The 16,409-nt window shown below is 37.0% G+C and overlaps 1 protein-coding gene across 2 annotated transcripts in view; it reads right to left on the bottom strand.

Annotated features, from left to right (window-relative positions):
- Window positions 1-16,409, bottom strand: part of PRKCI (protein kinase C iota) — a 71,899-nt gene that overhangs the window by 30,268 nt on the left and 25,222 nt on the right. For both annotated transcript variants that reach the window (XM_039236540.1, XM_039236541.1), the window contains exons 3-4: window positions 5,401-5,490; window positions 3,254-3,304 (exon numbers count right to left, since the gene is read on the bottom strand). In XM_039236540.1, coding sequence (XP_039092471.1) covers window positions 3,254-3,304; window positions 5,401-5,490 — 141 coding nt within the window. The remainder of the gene's footprint in view (window positions 1-3,253; window positions 3,305-5,400; window positions 5,491-16,409) is intronic.

Below are 16,409 nucleotides of genomic sequence, written 5' to 3'. Positions count from 1 at the left end.
AAAATAGATTCATCAAGGGACTAAATGAAAACAAAGCCCATGGAGTAAAAATGCTGGAATAGGGGCACCTGGGTAGCTCAGTCGGCTGAGCATCCAACTTCAGCTCAGGTCATGATCTCACGGTTCATGGGTTTGAGCCCCGCATAGGGCTCTGTGCTGACAGCTAGCTCAGAGCCTGGAGCCTGTCTTCGGATTCTGTGTCTCCCTCTCTCTCTGACCCTCCCCTGCTCATGCTGTCTCTCTCTCTCTCTCTCAAAAATAAATAAAACATTAAAAAAAAATTTTTAAATGCTGGAATAACCATTTCAGCTTTCGTGTTTTTTAATTTTCTCCCAGCTTTTATTTTGATGAATTTTAAGCCCACGGAGAAGTTGAAAAAATAGAACAATACACACCTGCATCCTTCACATAGATTTGCCAATTACTAACATTATGCCCCATTTGCTTTCCACTTTATACACGTTTTTTTTTTTTTTCTTGGAATCATTTAAAAGTAAGTTGCAGACATTCCACTTCACCCTTAAGCACCTAAATATCCACTGCCATAGATTAAGGATGTTCCCCTACTTCTACTTAGGCACAATACCATTACCATGATTGAGAAAATCAGTATTAATTCAATTGGCACCTAATATACAGCTCATATGCAAATTCCCTTATTTGTCCTCAGAGTGTCTTTCATAGCTTTCTTTTCCCTCTCCAGGATCCAACCAAGATTCAAGCATTGCCATTTGGTTGCTATACCTTTTTGGTCTCTTTAATGTATGCTGAAATATTCACAGTGCCATATTTGCTGTTGTTTACTCTTCGTGATATTGACTTTTTTTTTTTTTTTAACAAGAGTCCAGTTGTCTTATGTTATGTCCTACATTCAGGATTTGTCTGTTTCCTCATTAGAATCAGTATTAAATACTTTAGGCAAAAATAACACATAGGTGATATGTGTTGCTTATTGTATCACATTAAGAGAGAGACAAATGTCAGATTGCTGACTCCCACTTACTAGTGTTCAGTCACTCTGTTAAAGGCAGTGATTCCTAGTTCTCTTCATTGTAAAGGTACATTTTACTTTTTGTAGGTGCTCTCTATAAGGGACGTTTTGTAATCACAGGTATATTAACTTCTCCAATAATCTTTTTAAAATTTTTTTCTAATTTTTTTTTTGAGTGAGTGAGAGAGAGAGAGAAAAAAAAAAAAAGAGAGAGAGAGAGAAAGCAGGGGAGAGGCAGAGAGAGAGGGAGACACAGAATCTGAAGCAGGCTCCAAGCTCCAAGCTGTCAGCATAGAGCCTGATGCAGGGCTCAAACTCACAGACTGTGAGATCATGACTTGAGCCCAAGTCTGACACTTAACTGACTGAGCCACACAGGCACCCCTCCAATAATCTTTAACCCAATAGTTTTTATATAATACTTTTTCTGAACAGATTAAGAGGTTCCACCAGATCAAATCTAATCCAGTTGTATAATTTTGGTTAAATCAATCACTATTATATCCATTGTCTATTTATAGTATATTCATCGTACACTATTATATTCATTGAATTACTATTCATTGCATACAATGAATATACTATTAATAGAATATAGTATATAGTGTCATTGTATATACATTGTATATTATATAAATTGTGTATTAATAATAATGTTCCACAGTGATAGTTAATACTGTGGAAAGATTCCATTAGGTTTTTAAACTCATGTTTTAAAGCAGATGTAGCACTTAATTTAAAATTAAGATAGAACAGACCAGTCGAAATCCTCTGAATTAGAAATCTTAAGGTGGCATAATACAGAACCCTAAATATAAATGTTTTTATTTAATTTATCTATTCTGTTAGGAGTAACCAAAGCAGAAAGTTTCCATTAATAAGATCTTAACCTAAAAAAAATCCTATTTCAGAAGCTCTCATGAACTACAAATTGATATACCTTAAATTTAAACATATTAATGTTGCCGAGGAATTAAATGAGCCAAGAGATGATATTAATAGTTATTAATTTTCCTCCATGCTCTAGTTTAGAAACATTTATTATACTGGGGGAGAAGTGGTATCAAATCCCCACCAGCAAATTTTAAATGTGAGATGAAATATAGTGAAAAGTTAGGAAATTATTATTTTATCTGGAAAGTGTGCCACAGACCCATAATCAATTTGGAGATGGAACTCTGGAACCAAGACCTGCTGCAATAGCAAGTCTTTCAAAAATGTGGAGACGAAGAACATAGCTAGCTGCCTCTCCAACAGCTCTGTAAAGGCAGCCTACATTGTCTTTGGTCCATCCACCACTGAAACTCCAGCAAAATATTAACCGAATCCAAAACTAAATTTTTCACTAGAGCTTCAAGGGTCTACCTACTTCCTTATGTTTCTCCCTCTTCTTATATAGTATATGACCCCTGTTCAACTGTATATACAAACACTCAGCTGTTTAATCTTTCCTTCTCACCAAGTTGCAGGAAGAGTCACAGAACTAAAAGTTTAAAACTTTTCACTTAATTCAAAGGAAAACATTTACCACTATTCTCTCTAAAGTCATGGGTAAGTGCAGAAACCACAAGTGAAAATGAGTAATATCTACAACTAATACATTATACAAGGTATCAAAAGCAGTAACTTATGACTCTATATAAGTTTGTATATTTAAGTTACATCAGACCAAATAGTTGTTTGACTCTTTCAATTTCTCTCACTAATGGGAACCATCAGCTTAGATATTCAAAAGAAGATCTCTAACAATTTCTAACTGCACATGTTCAAGTATTTAGAGATGAAGCATCATGTTACTTTCAAATAGTACACCAAAAAATAAAAATAAAACAAGCATGTTTCTTATGTATACACATCTATGCCTATGCGTGGACACATACAGATACAGAGATACAGGACACACAGAAAATGTTAATAATTGGTGAATGAAGGCAAAGGATATCTTTGTTTTCAAAGTTGTTTCAACTTCTACATAGGTTTGAAATTTTCCAAAATTAAAACCAGGATGAAACACGACAGAATTAACTTAATTTTCTTTTCAAATGTGCAAAAGACACTTATGTCAGTAACTTGTAACTAAGGACTGCCTGATTTTGATCTGGGAAAAGTAGAGTTTAGGCAGTTGCTAAGATATTCTAAATTAGACTGAAGAATGGAAAGGAAATCAAATGGACTAAAAGTTCTATTTTTGATTTCTTTTCACTTGTGCCACTGTATCATAAATAACTTTATCCTCAAAAATATGAATATATACACACTCACTATCTTCTCCTGGACAGGGCATTCCAGGACGTTCTGGTACACAGGGGAAGACTGAAAGAAAATAAACTAAAATTAATATAGCATATTTAAAACACACAAATTATACATAATGTCAAATTCTAATATAAAAAAACTGACCCAAATTTCAACCTGACTCTCTCTTAACACAAGACACTTAGCATATGGTCAATAATAATTTTTCAAGGGATCTGTTTTACCAAGTTTTTATGAAAGTGAACATCTAAAAACAAATGCATCAGAAACTCAAATTATTCATTCTAGTCCCTGTTAACATTACTAACTGATTTTCTTGTCCTTAGAAAAACTATTTCCTTAAATCTCTGTTGTAGTATCAAGTTTGCTACAATGAAGAATTAAAATTAAATTACAAAAATGTACACAAATATGAATATAAACCATTACAGTTTTCAAAAGATGTATATATACTAAATTTAAGAATAAATTTACAATAGTAACATGTACCCAATCCAACAAAATACAAATTTTATCTTAGAAACTATAAATTTATAAACATGCTAATTCAGACCATCATTCTAAAGAGACAGAATATAGAGCCATAGTATATGAACTAGACTACTAGTTGTAGTCTGTAATATACAAAAGGACATGGCTTAATAACGTACACAGAGTATGGGAAGCACAGTTGCTAATATATTCTTTTTTTAAATGTACATTGTAAACTTAAAAAAAATTTTTTTAATGTTTATTTATTTTTGAAAGACAAAGAGAGATAGTGCAAGTAGGGAGAGGGACGGAAAAAAGGAGACACAGAATTCGAAGCAGGCTCCAGGCTCCTGTCAGTACAGAGCCTAACGCAGGGCTTGAACCCACAAACTGTGAGATCATAATATGAGCCAAAGTTGGATGCTTAACGAACTAAGCCTAGGCACCCCGCTAATATATTCTTAAAAGTTGAAATATAAGCCAGTTTCTAAAAAGAGATCTGTGATATGGTATAAAAGTAATGAAAGTGGGGAGCCTCGGTGGCTCAGTTGGCTAAGCATCTGACTCTTGATTTTGGCTCAGTTCCTGATCCCACAGTCATGAGATCGAACCCTGTGTTGGACTCTGCTGTGTGTGGAGCCTGCTTAAGATTCTCTCTTCCCCTCTCTCTCTCTCTGGTCCTCTCCTGCTCGTGCATGCTCTCTCTCTCAAAAGAAAAGAAAACAAAACTTAAACTATTTAATATCATTGATCAATCACTTCTTTAAACATTCACTGTAGTTTTATTCTAAAACGAAATGACCCCAAAAATGGACGACCCCTAAAACTCTGCTAGGATCTCAACAAATTAGATTATGGATCCCTTTGGGAGTCACTATGTCAAATTCTGAAGATATATTAAACTCCTCACTTTAAAATAACACATTGTAAAGAGAGGTACAAGGGAATAACAAGGTGCTGACTCATTATTCTTATGGGAGATTCATATTTGTTTGGAGTTTTAAAGAGTCTGTCTGGTCTCCAAAATGTTACATGAAATATTGCCAATGAATTGCAATTAAATGCGCTATATTAAGGGGTTCTACATTACATGAAAAATTTGAGGAGTAGCACAGTAGAATGAAAAAAACATAGATTTGGAACCAGAATACCTAGATTTTATAACTAGGTCTACAGTGCACTAGTTACATGACGGCTGAGTTTCTTCTCTTCTTCTGTCCCACAATGTAATTTGCAGGCTTGCGGATAACTATGTAATATAATCTCTGTAACTATATAAATAGTTTCACTGCTAACCTTCAAATAAAAGAAAGGACACTTAAGATACCTTCACATTGGAGATCATTACTTGCATACATTACAAAACTGCATGGGAATGACTTAGAGAATTCTGTTGGGCACTCAATTTTAAATTCTACCCTACACTTTGCTGTGAAAACTGAGAGATGATCAGTGTAATATCCAAGAAGGCATAACTAAATAACAAATTTCCCAAGATTATAAGATGATTTTATTTTCTCTAGCATTTGAGAAACTGCTGAATGTGAACAATTACATAGCAGTGAGGGATAGAAATTAAGAAAATGACATCAGGATGATGTTTTAAAATGGTCAAGAACATAGGGTTATTTTTTTTAAAAAAATTATAGCTCTAAAAGAGTAAGAAATGACTATTCCTTTACCATGTATCAAGAGTTCAGAATCCTTGTTTAGCTCATAAAGCCTAAAGGCTTCTTCTAACTCCAACTGAGATGATACTGTACACGGGTCTCCTAAAAAAATATAAAAAGTAAAGTAAAGCTCACTTTTTAAATTCTCTAAAATGTGACGTTTAGTAAACAACTTCTATTACATAAAATCTTGAGCAAAAACAACTACATATATACATAGAGAAATACTTGACAAGCACAAATCTTTAGATATTTAAAATTCTATTCTCTAAAGCAGCTACATAACTTCCATTTCTATTTCCAAAAAAATATTGCATGAGGTTCATAGATACCAAATTTGATACATACAAGCCAATTAATTCTCAGTAACATATACAGTATATTCGAAATATAGCAAACAGAGCCTACCCTGACCACATTTGGATTGTCACTACAATATGACTAATTGCCAGGGACAAGCTTTCTGTTACCTCTTTAAAGGAGGAAGTGAAAGTGGTTCCCTTGCCACAATATGGTCGGTTAGAGGTCTCCATGTAATCATTCTGTCAAATTTTTCCTTCGCCTGAGAGCCTGCTCAAGAGGCTCACAGAAAGGAAGCACAACTACTAAAGTACTCTGGACTGAAGAGTGGTCCTATTTGAGTTGCTTTTAAATGTAAATGTATAGGGGCGCCTGGGTGGCTTAGTCGGTTAAGCGTCCGACTTTCGCTTGGGTCATGATCTCACTGTTCGTGGGTTCGAGCCCCGCGTCGGGCTCTGTGCTGACTGCCAGCTCAGAGCCTGGAGCCTGTTTCAGTCTGTGACTCCCTCTCTCTCTGACCCTCCCCTGCTCACGCTGTCTCTCTCTCTCTCTCCTAGAAATAAATAAAAAACATTAAAAAAAGTTAAAAAAAAAAATAAATGTAAATGCATAGTTTTAGTAAACTTCTACACAGAAAGACGAAGGAAGAAACACCTTCCTAGTCTACCAGCCAAAGAACTGAGTCATCCCTGGCAAACAAGGAGATGGCACGGCTCCCTGAATGATGGCACTCCTCGATGAAAAGTCATTTAGATCACAGCTGGGGCCTGAGCTGGGCCCTCCACACTGCAATGCTTTTGCTCATTCCTGTGGTCGCACCAAATGCTACCACACACAAGACGCCACCAACCCCATCCAAACCTCAGTCACTCTCAGTAGAGAATTATGTTTATTGCTTAAGAAAAATGAAGCCATCTCCTTTCCTCCAGTCTCAAAGAAATGAGTGCCTCTGTACCTTTCTCCAATTTGGGAGATTACCTTACTGAATTTCTTCCTTTTATCTTCTCTGGGCCTTATCCCATTAGCCCTTTCAGTACCATTTCAATTTTTTCTTTCCTTCCACTAGCTCTTAGGCACAGGCACGTTCGAGTCTCCCTCTCAACAATCTCCCTCACACTCAGGTTGCCATTCCATTCAGTCAGCAGCCACACGTCTCAAGAGCAAACTGCTGACTGAAACTGAAGGGGGTGGATAAGAAGGGGAAAAGTATAGGGTAGGGCCTTTGATTTTTGACTTCATACTTTTCTTTTGTACTTTTTAAGTCACAGGTTTATAATAAATCCTTTAGATTTATTAGAAATAACTTTTTAAAATCTACTTATTTTGAGAGATCGAGAGAGTGAGCACACGCACATGCACGCAAGTGATGGGCAGAGAGAGAGGGGGAGAGAATCCCAAGCAGGCTCTGCACTGTAGGCACAGAGCCTGATACAGGGCTCCATCTCACAAGCTGTGCGATCATCATCTGAGCCCAAATCAAGAGTCAGACACTTAACTGACTGAGCCACCCAGCTGCCTCTAGAAATCACTTTTCTTGTGGCGTGGGTGACTCAGTCGGTAAGCCTCTGACTTCAGCTCAGGTCATGATCTTGCAGTTCTTGAGTTCAAGCCCCACATCAGGCTCTGTGCTGGCAGCTCGGAGCCTGGAACCTGCTTCGGATTCTGTGTCTCCCTCTCTCTCTGCCCCATTCCCTCTCATACTCTCTCTCTCAAAAAAAAACATTAAAAAATTTTTAGAAATAAGTTTTCTTAACATTAAGAGTGACCCCACTCTACTTTCCCCATGTTCCTCTCTTCCATGAATGTCTCAAAATTCTGCCATCAGGTTTTAGTCCAAACACTCTACTAAACTGCTATATCCCAGGTCATGAAAAGAGCTGCTAAAACCTACAGCATCTTTTCTGTCTTTATTCTAATTGATCTCTGTATAGCATCTAACAAAGTTCCTTACTGACCATCTACAGAGTAGAATGGCATCTAAGTTTCTAAACACCATTCTCCTGGTTTATAAACTCTCTTTTCTAACTTTTCACTTTGGAATTTTTCAAACATATTACCAAATCTTGCTTCCTCCTACATACCCACTCATTCCCTTCCACCATATCATTGTGAACAAATCCTTGTAAGTCTAGATTAAAATTCCTTAACATAACCACAAAACCATTATAAACCTATAAAAACTAACAAGAATTCACTATAAAATATCCAAACATGACCAAATACAAAAGAATAAAGATGAACTTTTATCTTACACCATTAACAAAAATTAACTCAAAATTGATCGAAGACCTAAATGTAAGAATGAGAAGTATAAAACTCATGGAAGAAAACATAGGGAGAAAGCTTTATGACATTGGACTTGGCAATGATTTCTTGGATATGACACCAAAAGCACAGGCAAGGTAATGAAAAATGCCCATTTCTCCAAAGAAGATATACAAATGGCCAATGAGCACATGAAAAGATGTTCAACAGCACTCATCAGTAAGAAAATGAAAATCAACAAGATATCACTTCACCGTGATGAGGCTGCACAGATAGGGAGACCCGACTAGGCCTGTGTCCTGGGTGAGCCTCCATGTCACTTCAGACCCAGCTGCCACATGATTACCGCTGCATGAGAGTCCTCGTGTGAGACCAGCAGAGCCAGCCAACTCAGTGTGAGAGATTATGAAATAAAGTGGTGGGATTGGGGTGCCCGTTGGCTCAGTCAGTTAAGCATTTGAGTCTTTATTTCTGCTTAGGTCACAATCTCATGGTTCCTGGGTTTGAGCCCTGTGTTGGGCTCCCTGCTGGGCATGCAGCCTGCTTAAGATTCTCTCTCTCACTCTCCCTGTCTGCTCCTCCCCCTGCTTGTGCTCTCCCCCCACCAAAAAAAATTCATTAAGAAAAATATAAAATGGTGGGTTTTTTAAAGCTACTAAGCTTTGAGGTGATTTGTTATGTAACGAACACCTTACTACCACCTTTTAAGTTGAATCCTGAAATTCTGTGAAATCTTACAAGACCCAGAACAAATGCCACTTCTTCTGAATAGCCTTACCTAAGGGGATAATAGTTCACATTTTATGCAAAGCCTAAAGATAACCTGATTTTTAATAATGACTTTATTGAGATATAATTCACATAGCATTCAATTTACCCACTTGAAGTATATAATGGTTGTCTGTTCACAGAGCTGTCAACTATCTATATAATCAATTTTAGAACATTTTCATTACCTCCTCCTCAAAAAACCTCCTTTCCCATTAGCAGTCAGTCCCCATCTCCACCCAACCTCTCCTCCTACTACCAGACCTAGGCAACCACTGATCTATTTTCAGTATCTACAGATTTGCCTTTTCAGGACATTTCATAAATGGAATCACATAATACGTGATCTTTTATGTCTGTCTTTTTTCACTTGGAATATTTTCCAGTTTCATCCATTTGTAGCATGTATCAGTACTTCAGTCTTTTTTTATTAGTAATACAGTAAATATTCTTGAACTTAAGTATTTGTACGTTTGAATAACGTCTCATAATTTCCTAAAAGTAGGGTTAATTGGTTTAAAGTGTGCCCATTTAAAATTTTGACTATTCCAATATGGAAACCAACTTGACAATAAACTATTTGTAAAAAAATAAAATAAAATAAAATTTTGACTATTCCAAAATTTGGAATGACAGTAACTCCAAAAAGGTTACCGTAAACACAGTCAACTGAGTGTATCTATCCTAACTCCCCACAAGTAATCATTAAATTTTAAACATCTTCTAATCTGACAGGTGAAAATGTCTTCTTTTTAAATCTTTGTTTCTTTGATTATTAGTAATTTTTGAGCTTTTGTGTCATTTATACATTTTTTTAATGTTTATTTTTGAGAAAGAGAGTCAGAGTGAGAGCAGGGGAGGAACAGAGAGAGAGGGAGACACAGGATCTGAAGCAGGCTCCAGGCTCTGAGCTGTCAGCACAGAGACCGACATGGGGCTCAAACTCATGAACAGGGAGATCATGACTTGAGCTGAAGTTGGACACTTACCTGACTGAGCCACCCAGGAGCCTCCTGTTTGTCATTCATGAATTAGCTACCTACACCTCTTTAAGTAGATTTTTCATCTATTTCTTTTTGACTTACTTTATAGTAGAGATAATAATCCTCTGTAAATGTTACAAACATTTTGTCAGTTGTTACCACTCTCATATATAGGATGACGGTAATTTTTCAACACACAAAATCAAGTAAAGTCTTCCCTCTTTACATTTCCTTTTTCAGAATTTTCCTGTTTATTTTCCAGATGAAATGGTCAGTTTTTAAAAAATCCTATTAGGAATTTTTGGGGGGATCATGCTCTTTACAGACTGATCTGTAGAGAGCTCTCATTTTACATGATGCTTCTTCCTCACCCTATTCATTCACAGTTAGTTTTCTTTATATGGTTTCTACACATTTCTTTAAAAGTTTATTCCTAGATAGGGGTGCCAGGGTGGTTCAGTCAGTAAAGCGTCCAACTTCAGTTCAGGTCACGATCTCAGAGTTCATGGGTTTGAGCCCCATGTCAGGCTCTGTGCTGACAGCTCAGAGCCTGGAGCCTGCTTTGGATTGTGTGTGTATGTGTGTGTGTCTCTCTCTCTGCCCCTCCCCCACTCATGCTTTGTCTCTCTTTCTCAAAAATAAATAAACATTTAAAAAATTAAAACTTAGGGGCACCTGGGTGGCTCACTTGGTTAAGCATCTGACTTTAGCTCAGGTCATGATCTCACAGTCGTGGGTTCGAGCCCCACATCGGGTTCTGTGCTGACAGCTCAGAGTCTGGAGCCTGCTTCAGATTCTGTATCTCCCCCTCTCTCTGACCTTCCCCTACTCACACTGTCTCTCTCTCTCAGAAATAAATAAAACATTAAAAAAACCCACAAATTTATAAAAAAATAAAAATTAAAAAAAAATAAAGCTTATTCCTAGGTTAAAAACAAAATCTATGTTTTACTATGGATGAAATCTTTTCTTCCAGTATACTTTCTGATTTGAGCATTATCTACATAAAAGAAAGGTTAGTTCTCTCATATACTCACTTCATAACGTGGTATTATTGGTATCTTAAAGATGCTAGATGAAAAATAGGTCAAAATGATTCAACCATGTTACACAGATAAACCATTTTTGGATTAACACTCAATACACTGAAAATAACAAGTGTCGGTGGGGATGCAGAGAAACTAGAATCAATCCTTATGTACTATTGGTGGGAATGTGAAATAGTGCTGCCACTTCAGCAAACACAGTGGTAGCTCCTTAGAAGATGAAACATAGTTACCATATGACCTAGCAGTTCCACTCTTGGTATATGAAAGAGAAATGAAAACCTATGTCCACACAAAAAGTTGAAACCAAAAGTTCACTGCGGTATTATTAATAGCCAAAGAGTGGAAATAACCCAAATGTCCAACAAAATTGAGTAAGTACTGGTATGACATGTTTAGATTAGGCAAATCTGTAGAAACATGAAGTAGATCAGTGGTTACCTATATCTGAGGGCTGTGGAAGGTAAAGAGCTTAAGGGGAAATAGGTAGTGAATGTTAATGACCATGGGGTTTATTTTTTGGATGATGAAATGTTTTAAAATTGATCGCAGTGATGGTTGCACAACTCTGTGAATATACTACAAACCACTGAATTACACACTTTAAATAATAAATTATATCTCAGTGCAACTGTTTTAGAAAAAATGTTTACTGCAGCATTTTTATCAAAGTGAGTCTGATAATAAAGTAACATTCTAGTAAAAAACAAAATCTGTCTTAGCTTGCCTCAAAGAAATAAAATTACTCATTTACACAGACTCACTTTTTTAGTACACAAATGTCTTCCATTTTGCCACATTTATGAAAGTGAAAGTCAATATAATTACATTTCATTTTTGACATAGGTTTAAAAAAACTTTTTTCTACAGAAGTAGATTTAAGTTTAAGTCAAAAAAAAGCAATATAAAAAATAATGAAAATTTCACACATAAATAAGTGTGTAAATTATTCTTTCAGTTAGACAAAGAAGCTGGTTGAGTAAATTAATTCTATTTTTTTAAATGTTTTTTTTTTATTATTTCTGAGAGGGAGAGAGAGAGAGAGAGTGTGAGCAGGGGAGGGCCAGAGAGAGAGGGAGACACAGAATCTGAAACAGGCTCCAGGCTCTGAGCTGGTTGTCAGCACAGAGCCCAATGCGGGGCTCGAACATACGAACTGCGAGATCATGACCTGAGCCAAAGTCGGACACTGAACCGACTGAGCCACCCAGGCGCACCAAGTAAATTAATTCTAAATAATAAAATATACAAAGAATTCTAGAAATAGAAGGAGTCTGAGATTTAATTAACACTTCATTTCCAATTATCCAGGTGAGGAAACCAATACCTTTTAAATACATTTCAGCTCACCTCAGATTGTTTTTAAACAATGAGGAATATATGGCATTCATATGTATATAGATCTATGTATGTATGTGTGTGTAGATATATATATATCTACAGAGGACTATTACCTATATTGTGAGGATGATGGGCAAACTAAAGATCATATATTTAAAGTTAACTCATAGTATGCTTGGTCCATTATACATGTGACTTTTATTATTGTACTTTGATTAAATGCCATGAATGGAATTAATTATTTTTAAAAGTATCATTATAACCAGGGGCACCTGGGTGTCTCATTCAGTTGAGTGTCTGACTCTTGATTTCGGCTTATGTCCTGATCCCAGGGTCGTGGGATTGAGACCCACATTGGGCTCTCTGCTGGCCGTGGAGCCTGACTGAGATTCTCTCTCCCTTTGTCCCTTCCCCTCTTGCAATGCTCTCTCTCTTTCTCTAAAAAACAAAAAAATTAAAATTTAAAAAAAGTATCATTATAACCATATTTTAAAAAATCAATCTTTCCCTTCTGCTAGACACTGTCTTTTTACCAGACCAGGACCTTCTTGCTGTTGGTTGAAACCCAGACCAGGTAAAGTATCTGCATGCAGTATTTACCTAGCGATTGGCACTTGTGAATAATCACAAGGAAGTGTGAAAACAGGAGTTAATTCTTGACATTACGTATACTCAAATCTATTTTATTTTTATTGGAATGAATGTCTGTGGTTCAAGTATCACCCTTTTGAGCCAACTGTTTAATGCCTGATAAAGCAGGACACATAACTCAGAAGTAAAACATTCCATGAAGAGTAATCATGAAACAAAGGTAGGAGGCAAAGCTATTTCTGACAGCCTACTGTATTACTAAAGTACAAATGCATATCCTAAAACAAGCATACCACCAGAATGAGATCCGCTCAGATCAATGAATTTCAAGGTAATAAAAAATATATATATTATAATCAGCAGATCAAGTATTTCTTTCAATGCATCTGCATGTTCTTTTTACCTATAAAAAGAAAGAACCAAATTTGGGCATTGGGCCTCAAGTATTTAATAAATACGTAAGATTCAATTACTTATAAAATAACCTGACAAAATGCAGAACTTAAAACACATATGTAACACTTGTTATATTAGGTATCCCAGCATATTGCTCAGTTCAGTGCCCCACACTTGAAAGAATCTATACAGCATAAAACCAAGGCTGGCAACCTTTAACATTTGCCTGAGATAGCATCACAACACTCCTCTCCCCAATGTTTGAGTCTGTCATAGATCTGGACTCATTCTGTTCCCACCAGATGTTTCCACTGTCATTCCACCTCTGGATACTGGGTTCAGAACATTACATACCATTTGTGAAATTCCCTGTATGTATTCCCTGCTCTGAAGGGCTGCATTGCTTAAAATATAGATTTGCAAAATTTTTCCAAGAATGCTACAGTGTTTAGGTGATCATCCTTTCAATATTAGGCCCGATCACAACAGTAATGCATTCCTGGTTTCTTGCTTCTTTCTTTCTAGGAGGTAGAAATCAGTGGTTACAGAAGCATATGCTATCCTATCAAGCTGCCCATCTCCAACTTCCACTTCTGGAGATGATGAAGTAATAAGGACTGTTTTAACCCTCTACCTAAAACACAAAAAAACTATACAAAACAAGTGAAAAAAATGGTTCAAGATACTGGAAATAAGCAACAAAAGATCAACTGTAACTTAAATGTATACCTGAACAAAACACAAAAATATTTATAAAACCACAAATATATCCAATACCCAATAAAGCAAAAGCACAATGACCAAGATCCAATAAAATATACCCAGGCATGTGAAGCAGAAAATATGACCTATGACAGGAGAAACATCAATCAATTAAAATTGACCCCGAATTGACAGATGAAAGAAATTTATAGAAATGGTTACTGAAAGTTAAAATTATATCCAATATATGCTCAAGAAGCTGGAGGTATTGGGCATGTTAAGTAAAGATGGAGGATATTTTAAAAGGCCCAAGCTATGGGGCGCCTGGGTGGCTTAGTCGGTTAAGCATCCGACTTTCGCTTAGGTCATGATCTCGCGGTTCGTGGGTTCAAGCCCCGCGTCGGGCTCTGTGCTGGCTGGCAGCTCAGAGCCTGGAGCCTGTTTCGGAGTCTGTCACTCCCTCTCTCTCTGACCCTCCCCTGCTCACGCTGTCTCTCTCTCTCCTAGAAATAAATAAAACATTTAAAAAAAAATAAAAGGCCCAAGCTGAACATTTAGAAATAAAAACTATACTGAAATGAAAACTATACTAGGTGAGATTAATGGCAGATTATACATTGTAGAAGAAAAAACTAGTGAACTTAAATGCAAGCAATAATACTACCCAAAATGAAATGCAAAGAAAAAGACTAGAAAAAAAAGAAGAGAACTTTAGAGAGCTTGATGACACCTTAAGAAGCCTAATATTCATGTTAAATGCAGTCCCCTGAAGGAGGGACATGGTGACAGAAAAAAATGTTTGAAAAGATAATGGCCAAAATTTTTCTAAACTTGATGAAAACTATAAAAACCCATGGATCCAATAAGCTTAATAAATCTTAATACACGAAACATGAAGAAAAGTGAACTAAGGCCTGTCATGATCAAACTGCTTAAAACAACGATAAAGAGAAAAATCAAACTGCTTAAAACCAACGATAAAGAGAAAAATCGTAAAGGCAGCCAAAGAGACACATTACATAGAAAACAAAGGTCACTGCATTGACCACAGACTTGCATCAGAGACAATACAAGCTAGAAGACAGTGTACAGAATGCAAAAAAAAAAAAAAAAAAAAAAATTGCTAACCTGGAATTATTTGCTCAGCAAAACTATCTTTCAAAAACAAAGGTGACCTAGAGACAAATTCATAGTAGAAATTCATAGGAAAAGAAAGACCAATTCACAGAAACAGAAAGTGTAAGACAGGCATGTGGGGAGTTAATAAGCAGAGTTTGTTTGGGGTGATAAAAAAAATTCTGGATTGGGGCGCCTGGGTGGCTTAGTCGGTTAAGCGTCCGACTTTCGCTTGGGTCATGATCTCGTGGTTCGTGGGTTCGAGCCCCGCGTCGGGCTCTGTGCTGACCGCCAGCTTGGAGCCTGGAGCCTGTTTCAGTCTGTGACTCCCTCTCTCTCTGACCCTCCCCTGATCACGCTGTCTCTCTCTCTCAGAAATAAATAAAACATTAAAAAAAATTAAAAAAAAAAAATTCTGGATTATGGTAGTGGGGATGTTTGCATAAAACTATGAATATGCTTAATGTCACTGAGTTGTACACTTAAAAAAAGGTTAAAATTTTATGTTAAGTATATTTTACAATAAAAAAAGAATTAAAAAAAAGAAGCACATTAGTTTTCTGTGCTCATGAAGAGACCTCAAGACAATGCCCAGTGAAAAAAGGGAAGTTTCAGAATATGTGCTTCAGAAGAATACCAGTTGTATGAATTGAAAAGCACATAAAAGCACTGTACTTTGTTACTTATATATATAGAAAAGTGACAGAAAGTGTATCAGTTGATAATCAAACTTTTTTCTCACCCATATCCTCCAGAAAACGGGCAATGGAGGGATATGGGTGAGAAAAAAGTTTGATTATAAACTTAATCAATGGTAGCAGCTGCCCCTTAGAAAGGGAAGGAAGACCATGTAATTGGAGATGGAGATGCCAACAAGGACAGACCTTGCCACAGACCAGAGCACAAGTTTGGGAGTCCTGGGGCCCCGAGTCCCCTTGCTTCACCTTTTAACTCATCTTCATCCTCCCACTGCAAGGGATTTCTCCTGGGTGGGCCCCCCTTTGATCCCTTTGCCTTTCAGATATCTACACAGCCTGCTGTACAAATGGCAGCAGCCAGAGTTTACCGGGCAGAACGCCTGAAGCACAGAGTTGGGGCAGAGGCCAGAACCAAAAGAAGCGCTTGAGTACTTCTCTAAGTCATCCAGCTGTCTTCTGTGTGGAGTACTGTACCCCTGGGAGTGCAGGAAGACTTTCCAATGATGACCAGGCATAGATAGTTTTTAAAAGGTATCAATCCGCAGGGATGCCTGGGTGGCTCAGCTGGGTAAGCATCCAACTCTTGATTTCAGCTCAGGTCATGATCTCATGGTTTGTGGAATCAAGCCCTACAATGGGCTCTCTGTGGAAGCCCAGCGCCTGCTTGGAATTCTCTCTGTCTGCCCCTCCCCTGAGTGTGCACGTGCTCTCTCTCAAAAACAAAAACAAACCAAAAAAACCCTGTATCAATTTCAAGATCCTCAACTTCCATGTAAACTCCTCTCTAAAAATCATCAGCCCGAGAATGTGCCTGG

This window comes from Hyaena hyaena, unplaced genomic scaffold (assembly GCF_003009895.1).
Source record: "Hyaena hyaena isolate Hyena2069 unplaced genomic scaffold, ASM300989v1 scaffold_112, whole genome shotgun sequence".
Taxonomy (NCBI): Eukaryota; Metazoa; Chordata; class Mammalia; order Carnivora; family Hyaenidae; genus Hyaena; species Hyaena hyaena.
The sequence above is the reverse complement of the archived record's forward strand: the minus strand, read 5'-3'. Positions and strand labels throughout refer to the sequence as shown.